At 32.8% G+C, this 22467-nt stretch overlaps 1 protein-coding gene across 1 annotated transcript in view; it reads right to left on the reverse strand.

Annotated features, from left to right (window-relative positions):
• PROS1 (protein S) overlaps positions 1–22467 on the reverse strand; it is a 68143-nt gene that overhangs the window by 19995 nt on the left and 25681 nt on the right. Inside the window, exons 3-9 of the mRNA XM_033135377.1 lie at positions 19370–19394; positions 11143–11229; positions 9451–9573; positions 9220–9351; positions 6064–6189; positions 3261–3382; positions 1082–1197 (exon numbers count right to left, since the gene is read on the reverse strand). Coding sequence (XP_032991268.1) covers positions 1082–1197; positions 3261–3382; positions 6064–6189; positions 9220–9351; positions 9451–9573; positions 11143–11229; positions 19370–19394 — 731 coding nt within the window. The remainder of the gene's footprint in view (positions 1–1081; positions 1198–3260; positions 3383–6063; positions 6190–9219; positions 9352–9450; positions 9574–11142; positions 11230–19369; positions 19395–22467) is intronic.

Here is a 22467-nt window from a genome sequence, read left to right on the forward strand (position 1 = left end):
GTGTAATTTCTGTATATATTACACTTGAATAAAAATCTTAAATTAAGTACCTAACTATCTAAATAAATAAATACTGGGAAGAATAAATATTTGAGCCAACATTAGAGCCCAAGCTATTGTGAATTGTCTGAACGTGCCCGAAGGTATGCAATAATTATTTTTTCCTTTCTCATTCTCATTTTCATTGCAAGGAACCATTGTCTCCAATCACTATCATTTACTCTGAGATGTTAAAGGGGAAAATCAGGTCTTAGTGGAGAATGGAGTGTTGAAGCAGCATAATTACACCAGTGAATCTTAGTATAAATTTCAATGTTGCTTAATGCTAAGATTTCAGTGAATTTATATTTAATGAATAACCAATAATACATCTAATGAATTAAATTCTAAATATGCATGTTTATTTAATTAATATATTTTAAAATTGCAGTCTAGAATCACTCTCAAACATGTTTCCTTTCCATTATTCCAACAAAACTCCAATTTCTTTTTTCAAACAGTGTATGGCTCTGAGAAGATTTGATAAGTAAAGTAGAATCATGATTCAAAAACATAAGCAACAACTTCCTCCCTAAAGTCAACCTAACTACAGGAATAGCAGAGAATGTACTCAGATAGTCTACTAAAATCATGTGATATATTTCTTTAAATGCATGTAAGCAATCTTATGAATTTTGATTAATAACTATGAATATAACCATATTTAAAAGTAACACTTAGAGTATGTTCTCATTACTTACTTTTTAAAACACGTATAAAGAAGAATGAACATTTTACACATAAACATTAAATCTACTTTCCCAGCTTCTTAATAAATATATACTCGCTAGAAAAGGAAGAATGAGGTAAAACGATCATTGGGGAAGCTCAGCCTAGAGTGACCCAAATTGGTTCTAACATGAAAAGTACACATGTGAAAGAGCAAATTCACTTTAGGGTTCCCGATGTCATCTGATTGATCATATACCAAATTTATCTGATTTATAATGCAAGTTCATACATTTCAAACCTTTTCAGTCACTTCCTTCTTCCGTTCTAACCTACTTACTTCTAGAAATTATCCCTGACATTATTATCTCACCTGGTGACATCTGGCAGGCGAAATTTTAGAAATAAAACAACCCCTACAAATTGTTCTGCCAAGTAAAGTAGTTCATAATTTTTGTCAAGGTTCAAGGGAAGGCACACTGGAACAACCTGGAGAAAAGAAAAGAAAACAAACAAACTGCACAGTTTACTGCTTGGTGTTTTTGGCAGATTATGCATCCTTTCTCTGGTTCCTTCCTAGTGTTGTCAAATGTACCCTCTGTGATACACTAAAATAAATTAAGTCCACCTTGGTAATAATAAAGCAATATCTTTTACTTCCTTGTATATAATCTATCAGTATACCCTCCAAGAATATGTGTGTTTTAAACTCTTGTTCAATGTGTGTGGCTTCAGATTTTTTGTCCTTAATGTTTCCTTTGTAAATCCCAGTACGAAATACAAACTTTGTCTTCTAGTAACAACATATATCCCCTTAACTAACTGGTATGGGTATGACACCTTCTATAAATTATATCTGAAAATTATTTTCATTTGGAGTCAGAAATAGGTGGAAAAAATAATGTACCAATAAATAGCACCTCATTCATTTACTCATTCATTGTTAAGCAAAATTTTTCTGAGCAAAAATTGTGCTATCTAGATAGCAAAGGAAATATTGAAAAACCTACATGGGATAAATATAAATAAGATATCTTTGTTTCCAAGGAAGCTACAAAAAAGTGATTTTTGAGTCATTAAATCTGATATCAAGCACTTTTTTCCTAAGAATAAAAATAAACATTAAAATGGAAATCCTGTTAGGGATAAGTTCTTGGGCATAAATAGATGATATAGATATAGATATAGATATATAGATATATACTGTGTTTCCCCGAGAATAAGACCTAGCCAGATAATCAGCTCTCATGCGTCTTTTGGAGCAAAAATTAATATAAGACCAGGTCTTTAATATAATATAATATAATATAATATAATATAATATAATATAATATAATATAATACCAGGTCTTATATTAATTTTTGCTCCAAAAGACGCATGAGAGCTGATTGTCCGGCTAGGTCTTATTTTCAGGGAAACATGGTAGATAGATATATAGATATTTTGGAAGGAATCGTGTACATAGCACTGTGTTAAATCAAGGTCCGGAAATAACATCTCATTTCTCTTAGAACTTTAATAAATCTATTGCAAGGTAGATAGTGATGTGTAACTGCAACAAATACTGAAATAATAAGAGACTAAATTACAAAATAGATATTCACACAGCATGGCATTTCAGTTAATTACTACCAAAGTTACTACATATGCCAACTAACTTACCTTACCTTCCTTTACCAAGTAGGTAGCATAATATTGAACGCTACATTTTTTTGGACATCTAACAGCTTTGTCTTAATAATAAAGAGGTATATGTATACACATGATTAAATCGTTATTATTTAGGATTTTTTTTTCTTTTTACTCATAATCATATAAAATTTTACCTTTACTTGTAAAAAATAAAAGAGATGCAAGAATTGCACTAATGATCACTAATACATGATGCTTATTTAGGAAAAAAAATAGCTTCAGAGGTTGACCTATTTATTCCAATATAGGGAAAACTAGAACCTACCCCCAACATTCCATTTCTGGGCTAATTATGTGTTAATTCGTAGTAACTAAAAGTAAGGTTGAGAGATACAGATGAACAAAACCAAACTCTCTGAAATTTGATATATTTAAACACCACTACATCTTCTATTCTGACAAAGTTGTTTCCACCTAAGATTTTATGAGCACTCTTACAAGTACTGACATGCTTAAGACGTGATCAAACTTGTCAGAATTGTCAATAAAAAAAAAGTAGACACTATTGAAATGTTTTCATTAAAGTTTCTATGGAAGATTTTTTTCTCACAGGGGAGTATAAACCTCAGCTTTCCTTAAGTTTCTTAAATAAACATACATTTTGCAAATGTACATGCTACGCAGGTGAGCACTCTTTGATCTGTAACCCTGCAGCCTTTTTTTTACCCAGCCACTCCCAATGTTTATGACTTCCATGACCATAATTAGTAAATAGATGGTGACTCATAGCCTCGGTAGAACTATAGCAATTATTGTAGAACATCTGTATTTTCCTGACTTACCTCAGCTATGTGGAAATAAGTACCAAGATCTCTTATTTTAGAAAAGAGATGGGAAGTTTAACGTTGCAAAATGTTACCTCACAACTCTTCTGATCTTGGGAAAGTTTGAATCCTTTCTTCCCATCACAATAACAAGAATAACCTCCAGGGTAATTGACACAAAGTTGAGCACACATGTGCTCAGAGCATTCATCCACATCTGGAGTAAAAGAGAAGATAAATCTTAGTAGCTCTTAAATGTTCAATCCAACAGAAGGAGTATTCTGATTTTAGTTTGAGACACCAATGATAATAGACTGTTAGTGAAAGAAATCTCTATGACATCAATTTACATTTAAACACTTGGCATGAAAATGTAAATGAGTTACCAGTGTAATTTCTATTTATTTACAAACCTGAAACAACAAATTTAATGTATACATTCATTAATTATAATTAATAAAAATATAATAAGTATGCTAATTTCTGATTTTGAATTTGAAGGAAAAACAGACTGAGAGTCTCCAGTTCGCTGTCATTTCTGATTATATAATTCCATCGAGACTACCTCCCAATTCTTTACTTTGAAGAAAAGAAAAGGAAGGGAAGGGAAAGGAGAGGGGAGTGGAAGGGTTGGGGTGAGGATAGGAAGATAAGGAAGATCCCTTATAACTGAAGGTCAATGTAATTGAGGATTAAATGACAATATCAAAATCACCTGACTTTTCATCATGCAATGATTAATGGTGGCAATAAATTTAAGGACATAGCTTTATTTTTTTCTGAACATATCTTTAAAAAACAAACAAACAAAAACCTCACTATGCTATATTACCTCCCATATTGTAAAATCTTCTGTCCCCACTCCATAGTTTGAGAATATCATTTTTTAAAAGCTGCAATAATATGCTTCAGCTGAAGTCCACTTCAGAGCTACTAAGATCCTTGACCTTTTCAATGAATGTACCCTGTGATACTTGAAAATTTCCAATGTCCTAAGGGCTATTATAGCATAAAATTTCCTTAATATTTAAAATTCTTTAAAATACAGCCGGCCCGGAGACTCAGGCGGTTAGAGCTCCATGCTCCTAACTCTGAAGGCTGCCGGTTCAATTCCCACATGGGCCAGTGGGCTCAACCACAAGGTTGCCAGTTCAATTCCTTGAGTCCTGCAAGGGATGGTGGGCAGCACCCCCTGCAACTAAAATTGAACACAGCACCTTGAGCTGAGCTGCCACTGAGCTCCCAAATGGCTCAGTTGGTTGGAACGCATCCTCTCAACCACAAGGTGGCCAGTTCTATTCCTCGACTCCCGCAAGGGATGGTGGGCTGCGCCCCCTGCAACTAAAGATTGAAAATGACAACTGGACTTGGAGTTGAGCTGCGCCCTCCACATCTAGATTGAAGGACAACTTGGAGCTGATGGGCCCTGGAGAAACACACTGTTCTCCAATATTCCCCAATAAATCTTAAAACAACAACAACAACAAAAAAACCTAATTTGTTAAAAAAAAAAGAAATTCTTTAAAATAGAACCCCCAAATTAGTGATGCCTCAATACCATTATAATTGAATGATATATGATTAAAGTAATAAAATATTACATGTGTCATGTAAATCTTTTTAAAAAAAATATGTCATTCATTGTATAAAACTACAATATAGATGATGAAGTTGTCTGGCTAATGATAAATCTACAAACATAGGGCTTACCACAGTAATTTCTGTCTGGAGTGGTGGGAAAGTAGGTACGGTATGTGTGTGGGAGGGGTTTGGTGAGTGAATGAGGAGCTAAGGCATCAAAATCTCAAGAGGAGTATATGTAATTGAAAAAAAAAAGCCCTATTCTAAAATTATTATTGATTTAGACAAATTCATAGAGACAGAAAGTAGATTAGAGGTTATCAGGGGTGGGAAGAGGGAAGAAGGGCAATTTATTGCTAATGGTTACAGAGTTCTGTGTGGGGTGATGAAAAAGTTTTGGAACAGATAGTGGTAATGGCTGAGCAACTGTATGAAATGTAATTAATGCCACTGAATTGTACAGTTAAAAATGGTTAAGAGAGCATATTGTAGCTTATATATAGTTTGCCACAATAGAAAAATTACTATTGATTAGATTAATTTTAGTCATGATATGAAATTCATTTTGAAATTTAAAAAATTTTACTGGGGAATGTGAGATAATCTGTGTATATTCATGATAAAAAAAAAAAAAAAGTCCCCTAATCCATCAAAGCTACCTGAGGCAAACAAGGCAACACTACTGCATCCAAACGAAGTAATAACAAGTCCAAGAACTCACCCTAATCCACAGACACTAACATTACTAATCAGTACTTCTCTAATTTCTGGAGCTTACTTATCATTTGGTTATGATGAAATTTTTCTTTTATATGTATTTAATTATAACAGAACTATGTCATTTCTATTTTACAACAAATTACATTACTGATACATGCCCAGAAAATCATTGATAAACTTGGCATAAAATCGGTTTCTAACCACCCTTGTAACACCCATGTGGTTTTTAAACTTGTCTTCCTTTTTGTGACATGTGTGTTTTTCCTTCCAGCTTGAAATTCTTTTATCTTTGAATATTATCTAAATGATGTGAAAATGAATTTATTTTGTTTTTATCAGACATGTGAGATCTCCAATCCATATGTAGCTTAGACGGCCAATCGTAGCGCATAATACTAAACCTAAAGACCATGTGTCTTCTATACTTTTGTTCTCCAAGGAAACCAATGACTACCCAACTGACCAAACTGTATCATGGATTTTACCACCTTAGAAAATCTGATTGTTGATGTCAAACAGAGCCAATGCTTCTAATATCAAATCAGAGTTCAAACCCACCCTTCTCGACCATCAACAATGACACCACCACAACTCTACCTTTACAAGACTTTGATGAGGGATTGTATGTGTAGCCTTCAGGGCATTCACATTCAAAGTCTCCTGGGAGGTTCTTGCACACTGCTGTGCCACAAATGTCTGGCATCACAGAGCATTCATCCACATCTATAAATGAAACCAATATATTAAAACACATTTTTCCCATACCAGAAGATGCTAGCAAAGAACACTTAATCTGTGTTTCCTGGATCTCGTTTAATATATGAAATAAAACAGCAGAATACCTGGGAATAACAAGATATTAAATCTATCATCATATTTTAATTCACTTCAATATGATTTCTTTATACAAACACAAAGAGAACTTGATTGATGTTTACCATGTTCCTTTGTAGTTATGTAAAAGAAAGAGAAAGCTTCAGGTTTTGTTTTGTTTTTTTTTTTTATCTACCAGGTTATAGCATGAAAATAAATGGGATAAGAGATTCAACATATTCTTATTATGTATTCCTAAATACATATTTCTGATTTATAGTCTTAAAAGTATATTCACTCTGTACTATCACAAATATAAAAAATAAAAATGAGATGGCTCATCAGTCTTACATTTTTCTCTTGGAAATGGACAATAGCTAAAACTACATACCACTATTGTTGCCTAAAGCGATCAGGAGTGATTCAAATGAAAAATGAGATTGAGCATGGTCTCAAAGTATTTATAAAATTGCAGGCAATACTATACAAATTTTAGTGCTAAATTATTATTCCTGAAATTTCGTATGTATTTATTATATTTCATGGTAGAGTAGGAAACAAAATATTGATTGCTATTAGTTACTAGATAAGCACTTGTGAAAAAAATCATAACAAGTGACAGAAATAGTTCAATGGAGATTTAATTATTAGTGGATTTTTCTCATCTGTACTTTCTGGAGAAAGGCAAGTTCAAAATGGAAAATATATTTTCTACTCTAAAAAGTTAAGAGTTTAATTTTTCCAGACTAATAGCCAAAATTTCAGACATGGTTTTATTTAAAATGACATGCACAAAAGTAACAGAATCAATCCCTGTCGTAAAGGAATTTTTCTGTATCTTAATTGTGTCAGTGTCTGTATTCTGGGCGTGATAATGTACTATAGTTGTGTAAAATGTTACTCAGTGGGGAAAATTGGGTAAAGGGTACATGGGATATCTTTTTATTACTTCTTAAAACAGCATGTGAATCTACAATTACTTCAAAATAAAATATTTAATATTTTTACAAGAGCTATAAAATCCTTTAAAAGAAAGTAAAAACATATGCCTTAAATTATCTGGTCTGAGGCAAGGAAGTATTTAAATCATATGAGCTCAGGTTATAGAGCACATTGTTTTTGATTTTATGACTCTATACTGACATCTAATGACTGATGGAAAGTTTTATTCTTGCATTTTTAGACATTTACTGGCAACTTGATCCCAAGCATATCCCCATCTTGGCAAAAGCTCTGCTGTAACAGTTGTGTGTGTGTGTATATATATATATATATATATATATATATATATACACACATATATATATATACATATACATATATATGTGTATATATATACATATACATATATGTATATATATGTATATGTATATATATATATATTCTAATAGTTTTGTACTCTACTTAGGTATCATGGATAAAAAGCTATGTAAATGAAATATACAAGACCATGTTTTCTGTCATCTGGGATGTTCTTATTTATAAAAGTATTTTTTGTAAAATAGTTTATATACACGTGTATAAATTCAATGGATAAGTATTAAATATGTATTAATTAAAAGTATAAGTCATAAATTCTTTAGACGGACAGACTATTCAAGTATTTGAAAGCAGAAGCACGAATGGGTATTATTTTCTTATGGGATATATGTGGTATCCTGCATTATGATGGTTTCCGATAACTGGTGTTCTAATGACAATCAGTATTCTAAATTTCTAACCACAAAAAGACCTTCAAACAGGCAAATGAGAAAGATATATGGTCACAAATTAGATATGTGTTTAGAAGAAACTGTTAGTTAATATAGTTCACGTTAGTCATTTAGCTGCACTTTAAGTAATAAACTATACTAACAAAACACTACAAAGCAGTGAGGGACAGACCATTTCTTAACTATGAATTTAATTTGGGGATTTACCAAAGCAGATATGAATTGAGTTGAATGAGAAATGTTTACATTGTAACTTACTAATTTGTTTTTACCTTGTAGCAAGAAGAAAGTGAGGAGGAGGAAGAAGAGGAGAAAAAGAAAGAGATAGAGGGAAGGAAGCAGGAAAGGACAAAGTAAAGAAGAAAATGAAATGAAGAAGGAAGGAGAAAAGGAAGGAAGGGGAAGAAAGAAAAACTCACTCCCAGTTTCTAAAGGTAAAATTTAACTACTGGCTGGAAAATTTCATTTTTAGTGATCCACAAACCTAACACTTATATTTAAAGATTCAGTTATGGTAGTTAAAGCAATGTAAAGGAAAAGACATTATGCAGAGAGGAAGAAGTCAAAATTCAGGGGAAAGAAAAATAAAAGAAATACACTAGTAAAATGACTGTTAGAAAGCTCAATTGACAGGAATTATTTAGGTCTGAAATTTAAAGAAAAAGAGTTATGACCAATGATGTGATCTTAGATGTACAAAAAGAAAGAAAACTAGATTTTCATTTTTCCCAAAACCACAAAAGGAAATGAGGTGCAAGATGAAAGGTTTACATTGGAAATTAGAGGTATTTCTGACAAAGAAATATAAAATAAAATGAAAGAAATTATTCAGGATTGTGCTGGCATTCTTTGTGTAATTGTTTATCTTATTGGAATAAAGGAAATTATATTATAGTGTCTGAAAAGAAGTGTAGTATACAAGGACTTGCAGTGAAACGTTACTTTATCACCATATAATGAAATTCTTCATTAAAACATGCTCATTTGTGTGCACACACATATACACACAATAAGAAACAATGAAATACTCTATAAATAATAAAATGTCCTATAAACAATAAACTAAAAGGCAGTCCCATAATATCACAAGGCTTTAAAGTGGATAATAATGTATATTCATTAAAACAACTTACAACCAAAGAGTTTTCCAATAATTTCCTGAGGAAATTTCTCTAAATTTGGTCTCACACAGCAAATACGTTTTTATTCTACCTTTTTCCTCTCTTACCTTTGCAGTCCTTTTTATTTGAAAGCATAATATAACCACTTTTACAGGAACATTGGTAACTTCCAAGTGTATTGACACAAATCTGACTGCAAGCTCCATTGATATTTGAGGGATTTTCACATTCATTTATATCTAAAACGGGAGCGAAATAAATTATTTTTAAAAGTCATAAAGCCTTCAGAAAACTTTTCAGGTCAATCCAGATAAGCCAGGTGGGTTTATTATACATACCAAATTCACACTTGTTTCCTCGCCAACCTGATTTACAAATGCAAGTGAATGAAGCTTGGCCATCTTTGCAGATCCTATATCCATCTTCATTGCATGGCAGAGGATTACACTGGTCTGGAATGGCTGAAGGAAATAGACCTCTATTTAATTTTTACCACATGCCACGGTAAAATAAAATTATATGTCCTTTAATAGAAATCCAGTGCATGAAGCCTATAACAATTAAAAAAACTGTAACTCCTTCCTTGAAATAATACTTTTCCATGAAGAAGTGAGTCCATTAAACAAACCTTTGCAATTATTTTGCAAAAGGAAACTACTTTTATATCTGCAACTATATACAGTATTTTATACTCTAATTTAGATATTTTTTCATATATATTACCTTATTTGACCCTTAAAACAATTCCATGAGATATGCAGAACAAATAAAACTACTCTCAATATCAAAATAGAAAAAAATTGGGGTCTTCCAATTTGGGCTAATATGGAGTAACAGTGACCAGATTTATCCTGCTGTCTTAAATATATAGAACTCTTGTCAACATACATGAAACAATGGTTTTCAGACATTGGACAACAGGTAGCAGAGTACTATGATTCTTAGGGGAGGAACATTTTCTTCATAAAACATCACAGCACTTTATCACTATCTTAAATGATATGCCCATTTCTTTCTTTATTCATTTGTGGTTTCTTCCTCTTCACTAGACACTGCAGTTCCTACACATTTCCACACCTGCTTTTCAAGTCTTTTTAGTCAACTCTGCAAGTTCCTTTCATCTTTCCAGTACATTCTCCTCTGCTTAAGTTAGCCAGAGGAAATTTCTGTTACTTGAAAACAAAACAAAACAAAACTTTAAAACCTAACTGAAACTTAAGAACTAAAATTTTCAAAAAAAAAAATTGTCCTCATAAAAGCATCAAGTTTTTTTGAAAAGTAGTAATAAATTAGATATTACTTAAAGTGATAGAAAGATTAATCAGGACATTATTATCAATTATTTCCCTGTTCTTCGATAAATTTTAAAAAAAGATGAAGCATGAATTAAATATATGTGATCAGACAAACTTATGTAATTATAACCAACTTTAGAAAAATTCAGACAAATATCTAGATACTACCAATGCTGCATGTAAAATAGTCACTGGACAAACATCCCAATTTATATCTTGCAATTTCACCTTCTTCTCTCTGACTCTCAGTTGGGAAATTGGTAAATCAGAGACAAATAATCTACCAGACCCTATATGAACTTCAGAAGGAGAAGGCTAATTTGATATCATAACATTTTCTACATTTAAGCTATTGATGCCAAAAGTTAAAAGAATAAACATGTCTCCACTTTGACCTATTAATCAACTGTAACATTTGGTCATACTACATGATTATGCAACCACAGCCAAAATAAAGCTGCGGAGAATAAAATTCTGAAGTCAATGACCTAAAGCTTAGTAAACAAGGCACATGTTCAATTTTAACATTCGGTGGAAAATTTCATTTTGAGTAAAACAGCAGCATTTACATCTGAAATACATTCTTTAAATGCGTTTTGAGAATACCTCATTGCTGGGCATACCCTTCCAGGGTTCATTTGTTGATTTTTAAACCATAGTTATATTTACATGGGTGTACTTTACTTGCATGTTTTCATTTTCTTTTGTTTTTAAATTGATTGTAGAGGTGTTTACCATTGACGCAGCTCCTTAGGTCAGGGCTAGCATCGGTTGACTGACGTGCAGGACTGAATAAGCCAATTCGGAAAGAGCTAAGACAACCTGTAAATACAAACAAATGTTATCTTTTTAGAATAGATAGGCTTACTTGATCTGAAATCAAGGTAGAAATTATCCAGAGAGGTACAGTATTTATGCTCCTGTGGATTTACAGGATTCAGCGTTCAAAGCAAGATTACAAAAACACAGAATCATGAAAAACAGGTTTATGGAACCTTCTCTTTGGAGAAGAATGAACTTTAAAGCCGGAAGTGAAAAAGCTCTTGGATTAGCAGAGGCATTTATTGTCACGTAAGTCTATGTTCTTAACGCTTTAGCAGAGACCTAAAGTTACCCTCTAATCTGTAGACAAGAACCTGCTTTAAAAAGTGTCTATAATTAAGTCAATAGAATGAGTTAATGTTTCTGGTTACTGCGGACAACGTCCAATTCTTCCAATGTTGCATAGAGACTAATATAATAATATTTGCATAATGCCTCAATATTACAAAGCAAAGAAGATTTACTGCATTCATGTTATTCCTCACTACATACAACTCTATGAAACTAGATATAGCCATCAGGCTGAAATAACAGCTGAAATAATAGAAATAAAATACTTATAGACTTTAAAGTAACTAGGGGTCACTTAGTGCCAACAACATAACATTTTTTAATAGCCACGGAAGACAACATTTTATATAGCACTTCACTGTGCAGAGAGTCACTGACTTAGTAAAAAGGTGGATTTGATTATCTTTTGCTAAGTAACAAACAAACCCCAAAATTAATAGCTTAAAATAATCACTCTATTTTGCTCATGATTTGTGGGTCAAATATTTGGAAAGGGTTGGGTTGGGTGATTTGTCTCTACTGTACATACTGGAGGACCCTCCTCCAAGGTGGCTTTTCATTCACATGTCTAACAGCTCGGGCTCCTTGGCATCTCTCTCTCCATTTGGTAAGTCATGCTACAGAGCGGCCGAGTTTCTCTTAGCATGCTGGTACTAAAGTGGAACTTCTTGCATGGCAGCTAGCTTCCAAGGGGAAGAAAGCAAAAGCTGCCAGGTCTGTTAGGAGGCATTTTGTCACTTCCACCATATTCTGTTGACCAAGGTGGTCCCAGGTTCCACTGAGATTCAAGGAAGACGTGGCGAGCACAGACTCCATGTAGTGAATGGGAAGCAGCAAGATGAAATTGTGGAAAAGTACGTGAGATGGGAGATATTTTTATAGCCATCTTTGGAAAATAAAATTTATCACACATGCATCATTTGAAGTCAGTGTGGGTATTAGTTTCCAATTGCTGCTGTGACAAATTATCACCATCTTAGTGACTTAAAACAACACAAGTTTATTCTGTTACAGTTGTAGGGATTAGAAGTCTAAAATTAAGGTGTCACCGGGGCTGTGTTTCTTCTGGAGACTTCAAGGGAGAATATATTTCCTTGCTTTCTTCAGCTTCTAGAGACCACCTACATACCTTGGCTCATGGGTCCATTCTCATATTACTCCCAACTTTTGCTTCATTGTCATATAACCTACAATCGACTCTGATCTGCTGCTTCCCTTGTATACAGCCCCTTATGATTACATTGGGCCCACTCAGATAATCCAAGATAATATCCCCATCTGCAGATCCTGAATTTAATTTTCAGACTTCCTTTTGCCATATAAGGTAACATTCACAGGTTCTAAGGATTAGGACAAAAACATCTTTGGGGGCGTCATTACTCAGCCTACCACAGTGAATTAGAATATTTTCCCACAGAAATAACACCTTTCATTATAATGGTCTTCCTGCAGGCCAAATGAGACCTAAGCTGTTTTAGATCTTGAATAATTCTTTCTCCAGGTTAATTTATCCCTCCTTGTAAATCACTGAATCCCAGAATTAGCTCATTCTAATGTAGATATTGTATTATGATCCTCCTTTGTGAGAAAGCCTCATTTTGTACCTCTAGACATATTGAACAGATTGCACCTCTAGACAAGAGGAAAGACCTTAGGTTGGAGGTCCAGGTGAAATGTTTCATGTGGTGATTAGGACCCCGAGCTAGACTACAAAGTAGATTTAACTCATACTGTGCCTTACATACAAGTCTATACTCATATATGTGATGATGTTTTTATGAAAACATGCATTTAGAATTAGGTCTGTCTCTGAACTCTTTGTTAAGTTCATTAGTCTACATGTTCTTCTGAAAACAGTATGTGGCTTTGTTTCTACAGCTTTTTATTATTAATATTTTATGAGGTATATCCTCCTTTTACATTTTTAAGGTTAATTTAGGCATATGTGGACTTTTATTCTCTGATTTAAATACTAGTGAAGTTACTGAATTCCTTTTTAAAAAATCCAGCTGAAATTTTAAACAGGATTGCTCTGAATATATAGATTTATTGATCTCTTTATAGCATCACTCAAGTCAAGATCATGAGATTTTGATTTTGAAATCATTTCTATGATTTCAGTTCATCTTTTATATCCTCAATTTGAGTTCTAAAATTTCCTCTATAGAGGTCTTATATGTTCTTAAGATATTTTGAGATAGTCTATGGGATTTGCTGCTATTGAGAATAATATCAACTTTCATTTTCTGCTGGAATGTCATTTGTGTAAAGAACCGCTACTTATTTATATGGAATAGTTTTAGAACTATCTAAAATTTCTTATGTGTTCTAATGTTTTGCCTACGACTCTATTTTTAAGGTATATCATCATATCAATTACAAATAATGATAGGCATATATTTTGCCTCATGATCTACACAGTTATTAATGTTTTTTTCCTTATTGAATTGCTTGTAACCTCCAGTGCTTCTCCTCTTGTTCTCAATCATAAAAAGACTGTGACTAAAGTTTATCCATTAAGTATAATGTTTACTGTAGGTTTTGTTCCCCATCCTTCCTTCCCTCCTTCCTTTCCATTTTTCTCTCATGTTGTGTGTATATCATTAGTATGACCATAAGTGACAATTTTCCCAGGACAGCTCTACTTTATTATTTTTACTTGGCATTTATCTATTGTAGTATTTGGACAAAATGTCAAAACAGGGAAGATAGATTATATAGTTATTCTATATATAACCTTTACCAAGCTCAGAAAGTTCTTCAATAATCGTTTGCCAAAGTTTTTATCATAACTAAGTGTTGAACTTTATCAACTGCTTTTTCTGTATGAACTGAGGTAATAATAAACTACGTAGAGAATTACATTAATGGATTTCCTGATGTTAACTCATCCTTGAATTTCAGGAATAAAACCTATTTTATCATTTTTAATATACTTTAGATTAGATTTGATATCATTTTATTTAGAATTCACTCACAAATTATAAGGAATTATGTTTTTATTTTGTGGTTTTGAAATCAAGATTACAACAGCCTTTTAGAATATCCTCACAACATAGATCTTTTTCTATTTTCCAGGATAATTTTATAAGAGGAAACTTAACACTTTATTTACTCGGAAATGTGGAAGAAGTTGTCTGTAAAACACCTAAGTCTGGATTTGGAGGGACATGGAGAAGAAGGTTTTGAATGTGGTTTTAGCGTGTTTAGTACTCATTTGTATAATTTGTTTCTTCCTGTGAAATTACAGATGTTTTACATTTTTCTAGGCATGTATCTATTTTATCCAGTTTCCAAATGTATTATGGTGTAGCTATATATAATACTCTTGATTATATTTTATTTTATGATGATCTTTATTTTATGATTATAAATCTATTCTATGATGGGTTATAGTATTTCTCATTTTTATACTACACTTTGTGTTTTGGCATTTCCTCTTTGCTTTTTTTCTTTTTCCTTGATTATTCTTGCCAGATGTCAGTCTAACTTTCAAGCCTTTTCAAAGAATGAGATTTTGCTTTTGTTTATTTTCTCTTTTATTTTCCATTTAACTTATTCCTATGCCCATTTTTGTTATTTCTTTATTTCTTGTTACTCAGGATTTACTTTATTGTACTTTTAAAAAATGTTCTTGATTTGAATGCTTAGGTCATTTAAAAAATATTCCAGTTTGTCCTCTTACTGCTGCCTCAGCAGTCAGCACCCTCATTCCCACACGAACATACTATCCTGTTTCCCCAAAAATAAGACCCAGTATTATATTATATTATTAGAGCATTTATAGTAAAATAAGAACAGATCTTATATTAATTTTTGCTCCAAAAGACACATTAGAGCTGATTGTCTGGCTAGGTCTTATTTTCGGGGAAACACGGTAGGTCAAGCCAGTCTTTCGTCTACCCATGGGTTTCTCATGTTTCTTGTTCTTTTTCATTTTATTTTATTACTATTAGTGCCTGGAATGCTACTGTCTCTCTTGAGATGATTTTAAGAGAAGGAGTCAGCAGACTGAGCTCACCAACTTGGCAAGAACTAGAAACAAAATTATTTCTAATGTTTATATTTAGGTTCAGAATTTAGCATTCTTTCCAAGAAGTTTCTCTCCCATTGATAAAATACTCCACTCTATCAGGTGATATTTTAAAGGTCAATGATAAAGATAATAGAGTTATTCATTCTATTTTCTAAGAAAAGAACACAACTTAAAAATTTATGCTTGCATAATAAAGCCCCAAGTATTACTATCCAGATTCCATGTTTTCAATGCAGTAGTAGGATATGTGGATACATTGAAGTTCTCTTTAAATCCCTGAAACTCTAAATCTAAATACTGTCCAAAAAGTATGGGTCACTAGTGGTCTAATCTCTTGGGTGTCCTTATCTCACTGTAAGGAGTTCCATGCATGGGCTGTGGTAATTAATAAAACTACTGTTAGGTTTACCAGGGACAGGATTATAAAGGGTTTTTTTCCAACTAGGACATATACATATATATCAAAAAAACAGAAATGTTTGACTTGGATAGAGCATTTGATACACACACACCACACACACACACACACACACACACACACCACACACACACACACACACACACACACACACACACACACACACACACACACACACGAAGGTCTGACAATTAAGTTCGCGAACTTGTTGTACCGCTGTGGTTAGCCTTTTTTCATATCAGAGGGATTATTCATTATGAATTTGTACCAACGGGACAAACAGTTAACCAAGTTTTTTATTTGGAAATGTTGAAAAGGCTGCATGAAAAACTTAGACAACCTGAACTTTTCACCAACAATTCAGGCTCTTGCATCATGACGATGCACCAGCTCACACGGCACTATCTGTGAGGGAGTTTTTAGCCAGTAAACAAATAACTGTATTGGAACATACTCACCTGATCTGACCCCCAATGACTTCTTTCTTTATCCAAAGATAAAGGAAATACTGAAACGAAGACATTTTGATGACATTCAGGACATCAAGGATTATATGATGAGAGCTCTGTTGGCCATTCCAGAAAAAAAGTTCCAAAATTGCTCTGAAGGGTGGACTAGGCACTGGCATAGGTGCATAGCTTCCCAAGGGGAGTGCTTTGAAGGTGACTGTAGTGATATTCAGCAAGGAGGTATGTAGCACTACTTCTAGGATGAGTTCACAAACTTAATTGTCCAACTTCGTATATATCAAATAACAGAAAAGTTTAACTTTGTAGAGCACTTGTTTTCTGTTTTCAATAGTGGAATTTATTGCATATGTATAAATAAAGACCGAAATATAAAATTTGAATAAAAAAATAAATCATGATTAAAGTATATTTTTGTTTCATATTATGGATTGGTTAAATAATAATACTTTATATTTGAAGAAATTTGCTGCAGTAAAAAGTGTATCTTCCTATACTTATTTGGTATTCCCCATAGCTCTGAAGTTAGAAAATACAATTACAGTGTGTATTTAAATAGAGAACCTGAAAAGTTAATTCATTTGCTAACCCTGAAATAGTAGAAATTTTTGGATCTGAGACTACAGTTTACATCTTATTTGCTTATTTATTCATTTGGTACTTAGCTTTTACACAATATTGTCCAATAAGATAGGCAAAGAGAAGAGAAAGTTGGGTTAAGTCAACAAAGAGGAAGTGGAGAAGGACAAAAACAGAAAAAAAGAAAAATATTTTATCTAAGGAACTTTTCCAAAATACATAATGTTGTGTTTAAATGTCATTTATCTTTATCCAAATGTATTCTGTGATCAAAGTTATGTATTTTCTAGAGTGTTGAAAATATTTTCAACATAAAATAGATGTTGAAAATATCTTAGGTCCATCTATTGAGTCTACAGACTCAATAGAAGGACCTAAGAAACAGGGATTAATATTATGTTTTTTAATGCAAGCTTGCAATTTTTTAATAGCCAAATATTGTCTGTTTTAGTTACAAAATATTCAAATTTCTATCTAAAATGGAGAAGCTAAAATAGTATTGCTATTCGACCTTTTCTCCACTTTCACAGTACAAATCCTTAGTTTTTGCTTTAGAAACTAAGTCAAAAGAAGAGATGTTTTTCATGGATGTATATCTATATCTCATTGTTCTTTTAACATGCAGCTAAGGGTTTTAGAAAATCTTGTTGCATTTATAAATCCAGAGACATAAATATTACTACACAGTTTTTATAGTGTCCCCTTTCCAAATTTAAGTAAAACTCTTTAAGTGTGTTATTAGTAGCTAGAAAATGGAAGGGAAGAGATGTTAGGGAAGAAAAATGAAGAGGACTAGCTTCACATATTTTGTTAAGTGCTTTGAAAACATTATCTTATTTCTTGCTAAAAACTTATTCAATTCCTCCTAGCCATGTAACAAATGAGAAGACTGTGGCTCATAGAGGTTAAATCACTTTAAGATCTTGCAGGAGAAATGTTGGATTGGAAATTATAAAAAGAATTGTAATAAGACAACCAGAAAACACCTAACAGCCCATAGGACAGAAATGGGTCATGTCATGGAGTTCTAAAGAGATACCACTGAACTGAGAGGCCTTGTAGTTGATGAGAGGGTGAAATGAGATGTAGTGCATTATAGTTGAGTCTCCTTGGCTCAGCATGTGCCATATAAATAAGATTCAGACCATCATGGACACTCAAAAAAATGGAATTATAACCACTCCAGGCTTATGAAAAAGAGCACTTGGCTCTACAAGAGCCTTCTACACAGTGATCTTAGGGTCTTATCTGGTTAATTGTCCTGAAGGGTAAATATAAGTATATGCCATCATTTCAATGTAAGCCTCCCTAGGAAAGAGGGAAAGAAATATACCCCACCTAAACATGGTCTCTGGAATGTTTGTATACATATTCAGAAACAAAAAAGAATCAACTAAAAGGATAGCCCCAAACTGTAAACTGCAAGAGAAATAAAGGTTTAATAGAAAGTTATTTATAAAGTTATCTTAATAAGTTTTAAGCTGCATAGTTATTCATGTATATCAGCATACACTTCTACATTTTTTTCAAGGAAGATTCACTTTTCATTTTCTGCAGGGCTTGCTGCTCCAGTAGGATGGGATGCGAGTGGGGCAGAAAGGTGCACAGATGGGGAATACTCTGAGCCTAATGGAGGGAGAGTGCACCTTTGTGGGCTGGACCTACAGAAAATCCCATCAAAAAGAGATATGCAAATTATACTCGACTTTTGTTGTTAGGAAATGTTGACAACTAGCCCAAGTAATGTTAATACAAAATATTTTTATATTCGCTTAAAGCAAACTGAAACCTTTTTATATTTAATTGATGTTTTGTTGAAATCATCTAATCTGTCGGGATGGAAATGACACCTCAGTCCTTGAGCATCCAGAATCATGTACAGAAGCAAAACATGGGAAGGGATACTGCAGGGAATGATGAAATCATGTTGCAAAGGGAGAGGTTGTTAATAACTTCTATAAATATGTAAATGATAATTATTTATGCCACAAGCCCTGGAGAGTACAAAGATTTCTCCTTTCATTAAAAGATAACCCATGACCTAAATCTAACTTAAGCATTAGTGCAATGACTCTATGAGAGACACAAAACTGGAAAGACTAAAAGTTAGAATGCCACATAGTAATTAAAGAACCATTCCAAATTTTTCTACATAACTTAAAAAAAAACAAAACACACACACACAAAAGCCCCCCAAAAGCCCCAGCAATACTGCATTTAGAATGAGATCTTACTCCAAAGGATAACGACATTCTATTGGATGAAATACGTGGGTGAAGGGTTGGACTTTATCACATCTAAGCTCTCTTCCATTTCTAAGATTATATGACTGAAATATTTTGAACTTACCTAAATATTTTGGATAAAAATATTCCTAGAAAGAAAGAAAAGAAAAAATATCTTAGTATTTCATATTTCACTATAGTGTTAAAACAATTTTTAATTTTTTTATTTTAAAGATGCAAATAAATTCCATGTAACTGTAATTTCTATATTATAACCTTTTTTTCTACCATGTTTCCCTGAAAATAAGACCTAGCTGGACCATCAGCTCTGATGCATCTTTTGGAGCAAAAATTAATATAGGACCTGGTCTTACATTCTATTCTATTCTATTCTATTCTATTCTATTCTATTCTATTCTATTCTATTCTATTCTATTCTACTCTATTATAAGACCCAGTCTAATATTATATTAAAATAAGACCAGGTCTTATATTAATTTTTGCTCCAAAAAACGCATTAAAGCTGATGGTCCAACTAGGTCTTATTTTCAGGGAAACATGGTATAATAAAATACACCAGAAGTAGATAACTCATAATGTTACATTAACAAGATGCTTAGGCTTAAGTCAATATTGATCAATTAAATCATGCTTCAAAAGCTTCCAATCTAAAAACAGGTTCTAATGAAGCTATTCAGTGTAATAATATGTGCCCCTTTTTTGTAAATCCATTAATTTTTCCATAATGATTACATACCCATTTGACAGATTTCATGTCATGCTAATTACACACACCAGGTTCAATGTTGAATAACTCTGACATCATCTGAAGTGAATTGAAGTAGACATTTTTCTTTCAGCATCACAGGTACACGTAATACCTTACTTATTACTGCATTTTGCCATGTATAATGTGCTCTTGTGTATAATGTGCACCCACATTTTTGGCCTAAACTTGCAGGGGAAAAAATCTTTTGTTTTACTTTTTTAATTCAAAATTTTATTTGTTTACATTAAGGTGCTTGTTTTTTGTATTATAAAGGAATTTTTCATTTATTTTTTAACATTTATGGTACAAGAAATTTTATATAACAAAAAACTACAAAACACAAGAACAGATAAAAGGTACAAGAAATTTTGTGTACTTGTAACAAATTTATGATATTGACGCATAATAGAAGGCCAAGAACTCTTCGTCATTGCAAGTTCATTGTTAGTTCAACAAAACCGATTATTGTATTCCAGGGTATTATTTTGCATACGAATATCATTATTGATTTCTAGAGCTATACTTTTGAATCATAAGCATAAATAAAAGAATTAAAAACATTTATATAGATACAGAATTAGTACTACCCACATACAATGCACATCCTTATTTTTCTCTTACAAATTTGGGCAAGAAAGTGCACATCATACACGGCAAAATACAGTAATTGGTTATGTACCAAAAGCTAGTCTGTAAATCAGAATTTGGACTAAGGAATGAAATGTCAAAAATGATTTTTAATAGTACAGTGGGTTCCCAGGCTAGTTCATAAATGCCCTCGTAAGCCATAATATATCTGTGTAATATTAATAGCACAAAAACACCTCATGAATGACCAGTATTCTACACGAAAAGGTATTCCTATACAAAACATAACTTCATCCAGTACAGCGTCAAAGTCCTCACCGCTTCCTCCTCTCAATATAAACCTGCACAACACTTACCTACTAGTTTATAAGGATGGGATCTCCCACCAAGTATTTCACACAGTAGTGTTGTCTTCAACAGACCAAAAGCCAGGAGGATAAGCAACAATGAATGGGTTCAAAAAGAGATGTCGTGATGTTGAAAGGAATATATTAAGGACAATGGGGAGGTAAACGATAGGTTAGAGATTGGGAATGTGATCTAGGGTGTTAGGGATGTGGATAGAGAGCGGTTGGGAAAGGAGAGAAGTGAAAAGAACCAAATGTTGGTTTTTTTCCTTTCATTTCTCCCATTTCTTCCTTTCCCTCTCTATCAGGTCTTTCTCTTCTGCTAGTATAACCAATGTCAAATGAGTAGAGGAGAGGAAGCACATTGATGAACTTCCCTTCTCCACTATCTTCCTTTCTCTTCCTTATTGTCTTCTAACTCATTCTCAATTTGCTACTCAGAGGCTAAGCTATAAGAACATATCTACAGTGTTAGAAACATATAGTCAAGTATTTATGGGTGACATAATAATATTATACCTCAGGCACGCAGACTTGCTTTAAAATGTTCCAGAAAAAAAAAAAATTAGAGTGGGTGAGGTAAAGAATAGGTAAAAGAAGTATGGCAGATTGTTGATCATCGTCAAAGTGGGAAGAAGTATATTGGAATTTATAATATTGTTCTCTCTATTATATATTTAAATTTCCATGATAAAAATAAATGTGTGTGTGTGTGTGTCTATTTCCTACAAAATAAGAACACTCTGCTGTATTGTGTGGAATAAAATATTCTTGTCTTGCTAATTATTGCTTATCCACAAAAGCAACAACACTGAGAGAAATATTTTAATTCAATTCCAGAGAGTATTAAAAATGAATCTTTGAGTTACCTTGGAAAAAATTCCCTTTGAACCTATTAGAGTTGGCGGTGGTAACACAAGAGAACTCAAGTTATTACTGTCTTCGACAAGTTCTCTAACTAGAGAAATGGTTTTCTCATTATCTCTTACCTAGTTTCATTGTCTTAAAGCCATAGCAGAGGTAAAGGAGATACTTTTTATATGTTTTCTCCCTTATTTCCTTTTGGTTATATCGTTCATCTCAGGAAAAAATATCTGAGGTAACCGTGAAGGTTATCAAACCTCACTTCTCAATGTCACCCTAACCCTAATTCTTAGAGGCATTGTTTATTCTCCTGCTACCTGTAGAACATGTCAGAGAATATCCTCCCCTAGGAAATAAAAAGACTAAAGATAAGGTCTAAGGGCCCCATATTCCTGTATGATATTTTGGGGTCTTTATGATTAGACATTTTAAAATTAACTTGGAAACATTTCTACACTAAAGATATAAATTCTAACCCCAGGGATGACTGAAGATATAAAATGGCTCAGGAAACTTCCCAAGGGTTTATGGAATAAATGAAAGTATACTTGGGGAACACAGTACTGAATGAATTCTTCAGTAAGCATTCCCTGACTAATCATTATGTACGAACTCTAGATTAAAGCCTTAAAGATGCCAATGGAGAGATTCAAT

This window comes from Rhinolophus ferrumequinum, chromosome 2 (assembly GCF_004115265.2).
Source record: "Rhinolophus ferrumequinum isolate MPI-CBG mRhiFer1 chromosome 2, mRhiFer1_v1.p, whole genome shotgun sequence".
Taxonomy (NCBI): domain Eukaryota; kingdom Metazoa; phylum Chordata; class Mammalia; order Chiroptera; family Rhinolophidae; genus Rhinolophus; species Rhinolophus ferrumequinum.